The sequence below is a fragment of the Crinia signifera genome, chromosome 6 (genome assembly GCF_055691185.1).
Source record: "Crinia signifera chromosome 6, ASM5569118v1, whole genome shotgun sequence".
In the NCBI taxonomy this organism is placed as follows: domain Eukaryota; kingdom Metazoa; phylum Chordata; class Amphibia; order Anura; family Myobatrachidae; genus Crinia; species Crinia signifera.
The window spans coordinates 193,090,487-193,104,607 of record NC_139222.1 but is presented as its reverse complement, the minus strand read 5'-3'; the positions used below and the strand labels follow the sequence as shown (position 1 = coordinate 193,104,607).

Sequence of the window (14,121 nt, the reverse complement as noted above, 5' to 3'; positions counted from 1 at the left end):
TAATTACCTCCCCTCCCCTCCCCTCCCCCCATTAGGCAGAGACAGGGCCAGTGCAAACTAGAATGCGTTCCTGTGAGAATTACTGTGCAGGGCCAATGTGGAGGTTAAAATGTTCAGCCTCACCGTAGGCCTGATTCTAGTTCACTCTTAGAGACAAAACCATGTGCACTGCAGGGGGGCAGATATAACATGTGCAGAGAGTTTTAGCTTTGGGGGAGTTATTTTGTTTCTGTGTAGGGAAAATACTTACTGCTTTATTTTTACACTGCAATATAGATCTCACTTTGAAGAAAAACCCCACCCAAATCTAATTCTCTCTGCACATGTTAAATCTGCCCCACCTGCAGTGCACATGGTTTTGTCCAGCTAAGAAGGAATTTGCCTCTAAGAGTGAACTAGAATAAGGCCGCATTAGAGGTGGTGGAACTCAGTTCCACCCCATCCCCCCTCACTTTAACCTCTGTATATATTATATAAAGATCTGGCACAGGTGTCAGCAAGCTCAAGATTGTTGTATTTTCAAAACCCTAATTTAATGCTTGCTTACCACTATACAACACTCAGCATTGCATGACGGCGGTCATGTAGAGAGAGTGTAGTCAGAGGATTGTGTATGCATTGACCGTACTGTACAGTTTCTGAACTGCGTCTGGGTGGTAACTGCACCTGGGTGTTTCAGTGAAACTGCTATATACTATGTACAGATAAGATATGTACATAATACAACAGCAGCTACATGGAAGAATTGACACCAATAGCCTACATGGGTTGTATACACACCTCATACATCCAGTTGCTGAAGGGTCTATGCCATGTTTCCTTCTTCTCCAGATGTAGGTAGGCATTGAAGAGGATTAGATAAATGTATCTCTCCAAGTACTGAAGGCTTCTTAGTTGAAGTACCTGAATTTCCTTGATGTTTTTGGCTGTTCTTATCTGAAAACAAAAGAAACGTTTTGTAGACAAACTATGTAATATTGTAGTAGTAAAATATACCGCAGTCAATCCATTGGAGTCTATTCAGCAACCTTCTCCGACAAACGTGAAGTTCCTACTCCAGCTCAGAGCAATATGGGAGAGGTATATCAGTAAGGGGTGCATAAGGATGGGCAGCAATCCCTAGAGTAGCAATAAGCAGGCTTGGCAAATAAGTTCAAGCCTGTTTGTTCCTACTGTAAGACCTTCTCCAGTTTCCACTCGAGTCATCAGCAAGTTATTTAATACAAGTTTTAAGTCAGTTGTATAAAAGAGATTCAAAATTGACAGCTTAAATGTAAAAGCTAGCCTGTTAATTCCACGGTAAAAAAAACAATCATAATATCTTACAGAAAATGTTTCCCAATATTATCGACTTTGGCTTTATATGTACTGTAAACTGTAGCATGAAAAACTACTTTGCAAAAATAACGATTCGGGAAAGACAAAAATGACTACACGTGTTAAAGAAGTTACTGCTTATAAGCGGGACTCTGATGGGGATGTTAGAAGCTTATTTTCTAATGAAATATATATTACGGTAACCTGTGAAACGCATTCAGCTCTGCTGGAAGACTGCCATCTGAGCAACCAGGGTCTCATTAAAACGCAGTGGCTGTACTCAATGGTGTTTATTTTGTTAAAAATATTTTATTAAGGGGCTGCCATAGTTTCTTAGAAGTAATTACTTCTGATCCTAACAAGTTTTGCATTTATTTTACAAAGTATATGCCACACAGGGGGTCTGCTGACTAGGCTCTAGATGCTTCATCATCAAGGTTGAGTAGCAAAAATTCGGAATTAAGATCTTGCGCTACTCTCAACATTAATGGGAAGCTGACAGTGAGGAACTTTTCATATCATTTGGATATTATTCTGCACAAAGAATTTGGCTGCCTGCATAAATGCAAATCTGATGACCGAGCCAACACTGTACACACAACATCATAGTTATTAAAGGGCATATGTCATATACCATATATACTCGAGTATAAGCCTACTTTTTCAGAACATTTTTTATGATGAAAAAGCCCCCCTCGGCTTATACTCGAGTGAGGGTCCCACTTGAGTCAAAAAGTTTTTTTTGTGGTAAAATTAGGTGCCTCGGCTTATAGTCGGGTCGACTTATACTCAAGTATATACGGTAAATGCAATGCAATACATAGAGCATGCATGTCAAACTATGGCCATCCAGTTGTTGTGAATCTGCAAGTCCCATCATGCCTTGCCAGTTTTGCTATTAGGGAATGCTAAAACTATGGCAAGGCATGCTGGGAGGTGTAGTTTCACAACAGCTGGAGGGCCATGGTTTGGACAGAGTGTAAAAAAATATAATACAAAAGACAGGGAACAAGCAGAAGACCGGAGACACGAAGAACTGCAATATATGAAAATGTATTTCTTACCGAGTAACCACAATCACTCCACTTATAACCGCTGTGCCCCTTCCTACTAGACTGTAAATTCTATCCAACCCTATTATCATGTCTCCATTTATTCTGCCCATTATAAAGGTCTCTTATGTACGCTCTGTTTTAATGACTTGTGCTGTGGAACCTTACAATTACAACAAGTGTCCTGTCATACTATACAGTACAACCTTGGGATGGGAAGTTAATTGCAAATAAAGTGCAACTTGGTAGAATTTTTTTTTTCTGGCTGAAGTACAACCAGTGGGAGCCAACATTGCATCATTAAATCTCCTGAAATGGAAATCCATCATTTTATGGTGTAAACACATTTCTTCACATTATTGCACCTAATAAAATGAATATTAACATATGAACTTGGCCAAACCAATCATACCAGGGGATCTTGTTATTTATTATGTGTTCCTGGATCTCCCTAGTGGTCCTATAGAACATTTTATGTATTTGGAAATGACACTAAATAACACTATTTCCATGCAAATATGTGGAGAACAAATAGCAAAAGAACCTGTTTCGGGAATAATGATGGATATACTCGTGTAGGCAAGAAAACATGGACAATCTTGATTATAATAAACAAAACACACAAACTAAAAATCATAAGCTTTCAAGACATGAGGAGACTCTGCTGCTGGCATATATACAGGAGTATGAAGGGGGGTTTTAGACTGGCATATATACAGGAGTATTAATGGGTTCTAAGCTGGCATATTTACATAAGTATGAAGGGGATCTTCCATATATTGGGGCTAGAGTTGGCACATAGGCCTAGAAAATAACATGTAGGGCCTGTGGGGACATGTGTGGCTCTGTGCCAGCATATAATGGACTATGAGGGTGCACGGAGGCATTTCATATGCTGTTCTGGCTATGCTGCTGGCAGAACTCAATTTTTTAATAGTAATATTTCAAAAAGTTAAAAGATGGGTTTAAACTGTACAAAAAATGCACTTTCTTTCTAAACATACTCATCAAGATTTGTAATTTTGCCTGTATTCTATAGTTTGTATTTATGACATCAGTTGGGTAATGCCTCGTACACACGGGGACGACTGAACATCTGTGCTTAGCGATACGGTTAAGCACAGATTGCTCAGCACACAGCACTGCACCAGCGGTGTGTACAGTTTTACACTTTGTTCAACCTCTGTAGAGAAAACACTGGTGATGTTACTGCAGGCAGTACATATATATCTAGCCAGGCAATAGCGACGCCCAGACCTGTGCATCGCCGTCGCTGAGAGCCATACACACCGAGAGATCCATACTTCATTTCGAAGCAATCTAGTCAGCTCGCTTAGAAATGGGTCTTTAATCGCTCCATTTGTATGCCCCTTTAGATTGAAGATACCAAACTGATCTTAGAAGACGCAGTGGACAAAACTGGAAAAAGCCCAAGAATACAAGGGTCAGGGACAAATTGCCTCTAGAGCAGCTGCTTGGATGGGGTCGGTCGGTCCCCAAAAGGGACAAAAGCGAGAACAAAACTACAAAAAGCAGTGCTGGGAATTAATGATGGGTGAAGCAATTGCGTTTAAAATAACAAATTTAATAAAAAAATGCAATTGAATAAAGAACATTCACAATAAAATGAAATGCATAAAAACAGTGGTAAATTGATATGCAAAGGGGTAAGGGATTATTTATCCAGATTATTACCAAGGTGGTGCTGCTTCACTTTTCCAGATCCAGGGTGTTTCATTGGATATCACCTGCCCATTCACCTGACCACAAGGTCCCCACTTTTGGAAGTTCCACAGCCACACATCTCCCAATGTGGATACAAAATATGGTGAGGTAGAAGGTAGGCTCCAACATCAGCCACTCCCTCAGCCGGTACACAAAGCCTTCAATTGCTGTATTTCCCTTGGACTTCCTCTACAAATCGGGACTAGTGTGTGTGTGTGTGTGTGGACATTGCAGGTCACAACTACCCTGACGGTGGACATTCCAAACCACGTGAGATCTGGATAAATAATCCCTTTGCATATCAATTTACCACTGTTTTTATGCATATAATTTTATTGTGAATGTTCTTTATTCAATTGCATTTTTTATAAAATTTGAACGCAATTGATTCACCCATCATTAATTCCCAGCGCTGCTTTTTTTTGTTTTGTTCTCGTTTTTAAAACTGGAAAAAGCAACCACACCCAGTTCAATAAATAAGAGCGGTAAATTTGCCCAGTGTCTGATTACCCAATAGGATGATTAGGCTGCAGCCAAGGGGCAGGAATGTGGGAAGTGGGGGGGGGGGGGGGGGGGGGGGCTTGTAGGTGACTTCCAAGGAATAAGATTAAGGCCTACTTTATTCCATGCTTGTTAGTTATCACCCGTCATGATGTACTGTGTGGTAAGTTTATGTAACCTACTGTTGGAACCATTACTTTATGTACATTGTGCTATAGCGGCAGCTGGGCAGCATAAAGCCAAAGTCTTCTTTACATGCCACAAGCATTAGATCTTACATGCTAATTGTATAACCTTCATTATATACACTTGGGCAGTATGAATGGCGCCCAAACATGTGTTTTTAGCAGCATTACAAGGGGAGCTACATTGGCCTAGGGCACCTGGTAAAAGCCTTACTATTATGATTACTATGAGTAAACGGTAATAAAATACAGTACAAAGTCAAATGTTTTATAATAAAACTTAATCCTTGATGAACTTTTCAGCCTGATAGCATGTGATCACTAGATTTAAAAAAATATAACTAAGTCCAAAAAGACTATATAAATGTCTGCAGTAACAAATTAGTTGAGGTTGAAAACAGACTGGCACCCCTCAAGTTCAACCTTATTCAGGGCCCGTTAGGTGGTATAAACTAGATCTGATATCCCCATTACAGTTTTACAGTTGTACCCCTGAATGCTATTTTTCCAGAAAATGTTTAACCAACCTTATTTTAAATGGGTTCAATGTGTCTGCCATTGCCACCTTTTCTGGAATACCATACCTTTACTGCCCTGATCGTATAAAATCACTTCCTTAAAAGGGTACAGAAGTCTTCTGTCCTATAGTCTGATAGTTCAGAATATTGCCGTTTGATATGTTTGTACATATAAAGCATGTACCCCTGCTTTTCCAGCATAAACAATCCTAATTTGACTAGCCTGTCTTTGTAAATGAAACACTCCAATCCTTTAATTAGCTTCTTTGCCCTTCCCTGGACTTTTTTCAGTTCCATAATGTATATTTTATGATGTGGGGCCCAGAATTGAACGCCAAAATCTAGGTGAGGTCTACTAGTGCTGTTTGGAATAATTACATTGTCTTCCCTAGTAACAATGCCCCTTTTAATACAGGCTTGCACAGTGATTATGTCTTCAGAGATGCATAACCTTACATTTATCTACTATTGAACCTCACTTTCCATATATGAGTCCATTCATCAAGTTTATTTAATTCCCCCTGCAGAATGGAGACATCCTCAACCTTTCTAATCACCCTCTGCTCTCTATCGTGCAGCCAGTTTCTTACCCCACTACAAATTTTAACCCCTAGTCCCAAATCCTCTATTTTTAACCAGTATTTTATGTGGAATAGTGTCAAAATCCAGGAAGACCACATATACTGCATTGCCAATGTCTAAGTTTGTGCTAATGTCCTCATAAAAACTTATTAGGTTAGTTTGACATGAATGATTCTTTGGTAATCAACAAAGCCATGTTGATTACCAACGATTATATTATTTATCTCTAGATAATCCCGGATTCCATCTCTTACAATTACCTCAAATAATTTCCCCACAATTGACGTTAAGCTTACAGTTCTAAAATTGTTCCTTTTTTAAATATGGGTGCTACTTCTGCAATTTTCCAATCCTTTAGCACTGTACTAGACAAATAAGATTGATCAAAAAATGTAGTGCAGAGGATTTGCTATTTCCTCCTTAAGTTCTTTCAGAACCCTTGGGTGAATCTCATCTGAACCTGGAGATTTATTTTCTTTTAATTTACTAAGCCTCTTGAGGATCTCCTCATAGGTGAATTATATGTTTACTTCTAGCAGGCTTTTGGATTTATTTAGCTTTCTATGACTATTCGCTTTTCTTTTTAGAAATTTTATTTAACTTTTTGTGCATGCCACCTCATCCCCGGAAACCTTGTACAGTTACAGTGTTAAGGCCCATATACACCAGGTGATGAATCCAGTGAAAGATATTGCATAACATACTCCCTTGAACTTTGCAGTGTCCGGGACAAACGATATTGTGCATACACACGGAAGGATACGATGCATGAGGAAGGACGAACGATCTAGCTAGAGTTTATTAAATATGCAGCTTTTGGTGGATGACAGCCAAAATAAAGCTGAATGTGCAAACAACAGAAACCCCTGTTAATGACCCGTGGGAGATCGCATCATTTATCGCCTACACATTGGCTGATATATTTGAATAATATCACACAGAAATACAAAAATTAACTATATTGATTAAAATATCACCCAGTGTATATGCTCTTTTAGCCATTGCATGAATGGCCACATACAGCTATGTCCTCACTGCAGATGCACCAAAAAGCCCCTCTTGGCAAACCAGGTCATGTAAGAATCTTCTTTGCCTAAAATGCATCTTAGTAGCAATGCAATGCAATGCATCGAGGATGCATGATGAGACTGTGCTGACTAATGGGATATATGAGCAAACATTAGAATATGAAAAATAAGAAAAGTGAGCAGAAGGAGCAGCCTATGGTGGGAATCAACCAGCGAAATTACCCCCCACCTGACGTGAAATAGAAAAACAGAAAGATGAGAAAGTGAGAAATACTGTATGTCCCTATTGGGGAACAAGTGTCTAGTCTTCTCTGCCTCTACATGTTGTGAATGGACAATATATGTTATATTGTCCATTGACGAGGTAAAGGGGTCGAGCAGAGGAGATGCCTGATTTATCACTTGAGCTTATTAGAGAATCGAAGAAGAGGACTCGCTTATTCCCCAGTAGGGATGTATTATATTGATTGCTTAGAGCATTGGTGGAGGGAACATCCATCTTTCTGTTTTTGTAATGGGATATATGAACTTTGAATCTGTATACATGTAGGCACTGGTTTAACTACTGAGGGTGAAGGGGATGCAGCTGCTATGGGGCCCAAGCTGTGTCCAGGGCCTGCAGCTACCCCTGTCCCCAGTCATTGGCTGCCCACAAAGACCGCCACTCCCCTTTAAACCTGGCAGCTTTGGCGCTGAAAGCAGATCAAATGACAAAACTGAGCTGCTTTCACTTTAAAATTGCCCAGTGTGTATGGGCCTTTAGTTGCATTGTGCTTCAACTAAAACACAGTGGACAAAAGCATCAAGCTTCAAAAAGTTATAAAGTGGAGAGTAATAAACCACCAGCCAATAAGCCCTTAACTGTTATTTTCCAAACCCAGCCTGCAACATGACAGGTAGGAGCTGAATGGCTGGCTTTTTATCACTCTCCACTTCATCACGTCATCACTTTTTGAAGTGTGATACAACTGACAGGTCTTGCGATTTCTCCCGCATGCTCCCAAGCTCAGCATAAACAACCTAAAGCAAATGCAGGTACAATTCTTATAGGTGGAATAGTGGGCTATACAGAGGTTAGTGTACACAAGGAGCCATCTTCCGAAGGATTTCTTCCATCTGATCTAAGACTGCTGCCAATGCGCAATGGTATCCGGATGATAGGTGGACAGTCAATAGGTTGACACCATATAGTAAAAACGTCAACATGGTCAAATGGTTGATTTGGCAATGGCTGACACGTGAAAGGTTCACCTTGAGTGTTTTGTTTGCATTCTTTTTTTTTTTTTACTTTTAATAGCCAACTTTTCCCAATCGGAGTCCATGTGCATAGTAGAGTGTGCCTAGTGCAGCAGTAGTGAAGCTCGGCGCGTGGCCTGAATCATGGTGAGCAAATCAAGCCATGCGAGGGGCAGTACATTAAGTGGTTTATTTACTAATGCTGCTTTCAGACCGCAAAACCTGCTTTAGACCAGGTATTTAAAACGTTTTTTTTTTAAACGGGTCAGAGGAAGTTTACCCCCTTTCACACCGCATCTAAATACCTGGTCTAAGGCAGGTTTGCAGTGTGAAAGCGATCGTGAAAACGGCTCCTGCTCACCTGTGCACTGTGGCCGGTCCTCCCGCAAGGCTGATTAATTTATTGGGGGGGGGGGGGAGGGGGAACGACAGGACTCGTGCATGGTCCCGCACTGGCCAACAGAGGAGAGGAGTGCACTATAGAGGGAGAAGGAGTGAGTGACACCCAGCGAGTGCGCAGCGGCAGCAGTGACAGCGGGACTCCGGTCCCGACATCCTGACCACACCACTACCCAGCCCGTCATGGCAACCATCTACAACAATGCTGGGCAGCCTCACGCGCGCCCCCCCCAATAAATTAATCAGTTTTGCGGGCAGCGTCTCGCCCCCCCCCCCCCTATCTATTATCTTCTAGAAGGTACTAAATAAGAAGTAGAATCTGGTTGGTTGCATAACATTCCATCTTCAGTAGAACTCCCATCTTAGTAAATCTACCTCTAAGGGCCCCCATACATTAGGCCGGACCCAATTCTCCTGTCTGTGAGCCGCCCTGCAGCTCCCCGGGAGGCTCACATACAATTTGGCACTTGATGAGCCAATTTTTACATGTGATAAATTGCTTGCCCATCCCGCTGCTGATATCTGTGATCACACTGTCCGGCCCGGTCAGCGCTAGTGAAAGTGCTCAGGACCTGTTACCCGCCCCACTGCTCTCCTGGTCAGTCTGCAAGCATATGCTTGTCAGGCAGGCAGGCATATGCATACAGGGAGGTTGGACGTGATCTTATGTGCTGACCGTCCGACCTCCCTGAGCCGGTCCGATGCGCACTTGACCACGCATCGGAACGTATTAGATGTCACACACCTGCGATTTTGGGCCGATTTCACCCGGTTATCATCCCGTAAGTGCCGAAATCGGATGAAATCGGCCCAAAATTGCTTAGTGTATGGGGCCTTAAGTGGTGTTCCATGTTCTGAAATCTAGAAAACTGATGTAAAAACCAGAACACACAAAAGACACATGTCGACCTTTTAATGTGTTTCATGTCGAAATTTTGCTTATGTTGACCCTTTCTCATTGACAACCTTTTTGGGTCAACATAAACACACTGTTGACCTTTTATACCACACCCACTGACAATGATAACAGATAATGTTACATGCAGACATACAGTATAGGGCTTGCAGACCTGGCTAACTAAATAGAGATGGAGTACCACATTTATTTCTGAATCAGGACCAATGTCTCTATGAAGCTGGGTACACAACTAAATATTTATCTGTCCAGTCTGTCTGGTGGGAACAAACATCTGGTTATTTATGATAGCAAATGACAATCAACCATTTCCACCCAAACACTGTAATGCAGACAATGGTCACTCAGACAAACTGATTAAATCTGTTTGAACAAACATATTTCTCCACATAATCGTTTTGTCCATTTTCCATTTGAGAAGAAAATGGCTGATTTTCCTTTTGCTCCCATACATTAACAGATCTTTGTTCCCACCACATAGATTGAACGGATAAATCTTTAGGTGTGTACCAAGCTTACATCACACCAACATTAACCTGAACAGACCACGGAGGTCCAAAATTCCTCTACAGATCACAATAAAGCGTACAATAGCTGTACCCCTAAGCAACGTGAGCCATCAGGTTCTGACGGTGCTGATTTCTCATTTCTGACATAAAACCAACTCAATAAACTGGAAAAATGTTACCTCTGCCATGTGTTTTCTCTACTTGTGCCCAAACAGCACAAATAAATATTTCTGCCAGGCAGAAAAGAAAAAAACAACATGCCAAGGATATCACAGCAGTTCAAATAACCTCCAGCTCTCCCACTGTCCACCAGTCATTCTCAACTTATTGTTCCTGAATCCTTTAAATAATAGGATTTATCCATGCATACAATAGTAGAGATACGTGCGTCTTTTACTCTTCCAGCTTTGATAATACAAAAACAACTTTGGAAAATATTCCTGAGATGTGAGGGCATGAAAGGATTCTACGCTATGTACCATGGCATTGCCTCAATCAGCTGCTGAGAGCCATACGCAACAATAGAATACTAGTTATGTACTGTATGCTAGCCACCTCTACAACAATGCTGTGACATTACAGGTTGAGTATTCATTATCCAAAATGCTCAGGACCAGAAGCATTTTGGATTATGGATTAGTCTGTATTTTGCAATATTTTTATATTTGAATGAGGTATCTTGAGACACGTTGCATTTATGTTGTATAAACACATCAAACACATTAAATACACACAAATATATTTTATTTTTGCATGAAACAAGGTTTTAAAACATGAAAAATGAAGCAAAGTTTGTGTACAATCTCAGACACTGAATTTGAATGCCAAGCAATCTTGTCCGTGCACATATGTAGTACCAGTTACATATCATGTCCTCAGTAGTGTTGTTACAGATGTAGCCAGTTTTTTATCGCAAAAAAACCCCAAACATTTTGGAGTCTATGGTTTTCTGAATAATTTGGATAAGGAATATTTGGATAAGGGATGCTTAACCTGTACTAAGTAAAACAAGTTCGGGGAAACTAACTCACACAAATATTCATCTTATTTATAAAGCACATATAACGCAATGAGGGAATAAAGATATGAAGAAATCACAAGCAATGAAAAGAAACAAAATGTCAGTCCTGTGCAAATCAGCTAATGTAATATATATATATATATATATATATATATATATATATATCCACATGATTTATATTATTTATATAGTACACACATATTGCACAGCACTGTGCAGTCTCTGCTGCATTGGAGCTTATAATATACTAGTTAAAATCCTGTCAAATGTACTTTCACTTTGAGCTGTGAAAGTTTTTAGCCCACAAACTCTCCACCCCACCGCAAGTCCCTATCTGCTCTTACCGCCAATCTCTGCCTTCACAACTCCCTCTCTCCATACCCAGCAAGTTTAAAATAGACCAGTGTCCCTGCTGAAATTGCTTTCATTTTCTGTTATGACATCTTTTAGCACACAAAGGAGTAATTTGGTCCAGCCAGTGGCCCTTAGTGGTCACTGTCGGTACTTCACCTCATAAAGGTAAGGTGTAGTTAGACACATATAGATACTACCTACAACAACATCAAGCACACATGCTCGTACAAACTATGTTTAATTTTTTTGATAGAACCCAGTTAATCTACCACTATGTTCTTGGATTGTGGTAGGAAAACTGGGGCAGACAGAGGAAAGAGGCACAAGCACAGGTAGTACATATAAACTGTATGTAGCTAGGTAAGGCATGGTGGGAATTAAACCCAATACCGCAGTGCTTTGAGGCAACAGAGCTAAACATTACAACAACCATGCTGCTACAATATTGTAGCTGCTGAGCAAAGTATATATAGCTCCTGAGAGGTAGAAGGAAGCATCACCATTAACTAGAATGACAGCAGACATTTGGCAACTGCCATTTTTTGAAGCGCTCGTGTTGTGGTATGGCTGGAATTAGGCGACACTGTGGAAGGTAGAGGCATAAATGTAGCAGTGGCAGCTGCTTCTACCAAGTAATCCGGGAGGGTTGCCCACCTTTCCGGGGGGCCGGGAGGAGGACCCGATTTTCGGAATCCTCCCGCCCATTCTGGGAGGGTCGGCAACCCTGATTTAACGTTCAGCTCAGATTAAACTCTTTGGGTGCAGAATATAATTCACCTTTCTTCCACTTAATGCTCTAATGAGAGGCCAAGCAGTATGTTAAATCATCATTTCATCAGTCTTTCTAGATTCCACTCAGAAAAATATTAAGATGTCCTCTGTTACTTTACCGAATATATGTGGATGCTATGTAACGTGGGTTTATAATATTTGTACACTAGGTGGGACGTGTGAAACTTTAGCATGCAAATGGGCCAAAAGGCTTGATTTGTAAACAAACAATACAATGTGCAATTGTAAAGTAACATTTCGTCAGAAGCGGATTACTTAATGTTCAAAATGGTACCTCATTTATCGATTTTGGTTAAGTATACCGGGCCAAATGCACTATGCTTCAAAAGTGATAAAATGTAGAGTGATAAACAGCCAGCCAATCAGCTCCTACCTGCCTGTGTTTGATTGGTTGGTTGTTTATCACTCTCCATTTTATCACTTTTGAAGCTTAGTGCATCTGGCCCGAAGAGAGAGAAAAGGGATCGTGACCAAAAATCACCTTGTAGAAATAATATATATAATATATATGATAAGTCATAATAGAATAGGGCAATGAGGTTTCAGAGCGAGGGGGAAACAGCGTATGCAGGGGGTCAGTTGGATACTGACCCTGTGAGCTGTAACAGCGAGCAGGCAGCCCAACTCACTGTCACAGCTCGCCCCCAGCAGTGAATACTGCCCTATAGCTTGTTACAATTATAAATCCTTCAAGAACTGGTGACTTTTAATCTAAAGTAAAACAATTGGAAACGCCTCCAGAAATCCTGCGTTTGCCCCTTGTATTCCTATATTCGTGAGCAGTTACCAAAAGTGGAAAAGAATAAAACAGCCCTGAAGCCACTTACTTCTCTCCATTATAATATGCTACTGTAAATGTAGTAATAAATATCTCCTTCTGACACCTCCATCTTTGGCTATCAAAATAGCTAATAAGACATACAGTAAAATGCCCCACCAAAGCTCTGCCTCTTTCCTTTGACTGGTACCTCCAACCAGGATAACAATTTCCCCAAGACAGGATTTGTTCTGGTACCAATACAACGTTCACTGCATGAGTCCTAATTACATTTAGGTGACAGCACAGAATACAGTTTAACATGCTGGCACTCGATGGATCCTGGTACAATAGCTGGTCCTCCAAAGTGTAGTATATGTCAGCTCAGGCACATCCTACCTTGTTTGGTGGTTGCCAAATTTATATCTGAATGAATTTCTTATTTGCATTCAGAGATTTTTTATTTTTTTTTAAAAACACAACCATCTTCTATTCACATCATTCAGTAAATGAGCTGCCCGGCTTGGTGGTCTTATGCTGGGTACACACCAGGACGACTAGGGCCTGATCCCCTCAATCTAGATCCAATTCCGACCAATTGGATGTAGATTGTGTGCTGATTGGGCCCTTTTCTGTCCTGGTGTGGACCAATACCGATCCGATGCGCGGTCCCGCGGGTCGGTCGTTATTGAGATCCTACCTGCTGCAGGTAGGATCTCAATGACGACCATACAGCCGGGTGCGGGTCGCCATCGGATCGGACCCGCTCAAGGTGCACATCGTGAGCAGGTCGTGCCCCCCCGCGTCACCGTGAGCGGGTCGGACGAGACACTGACGACCCGCTCACGATGTGCATCGTGAGCGGGTCGCCCTGGTGTGTACCCTACATTACTTCAATGTTGATAATTCAGCAGAATTAACTGTATTAGGTCTTAAGGCAGTAATCTATGAAACAGCAATATGAAATACTGACATTTATATACTGTACTACCTGCATGCATCTGTAATAAAGCCACATCTTAGGACAATCAATGTGCACCCGCAAACAGCTTTGCGATCACGCGTGCATCGCAACAGTAACTAATCGCACCTGCTCACAAACCGATGTGTACATATAAATGTATTCCTAATGGAAGTAGATGCATATGTACATGCCCGCACTGTGGCCAGACTGGTCATGGCAAAAGACTTGCGATTGCGAATAATTATCGGTCGGATGATCGTGGCCA

The 14,121-nt window shown here is 41.2% G+C and overlaps 1 protein-coding gene across 2 annotated transcripts in view; it reads right to left on the bottom strand.

Moving 5' to 3' along the window:
- PALD1 (phosphatase domain containing paladin 1) overlaps positions 1 to 14,121 on the bottom strand; it is a 237,769-nt gene that overhangs the window by 27,704 nt on the left and 195,944 nt on the right. For both annotated transcript variants that reach the window (XM_083148482.1, XM_083148483.1), the window contains one exon: positions 781 to 936. In XM_083148482.1, coding sequence (XP_083004608.1) covers positions 781 to 936 — 156 coding nt within the window. The remainder of the gene's footprint in view (positions 1 to 780; positions 937 to 14,121) is intronic.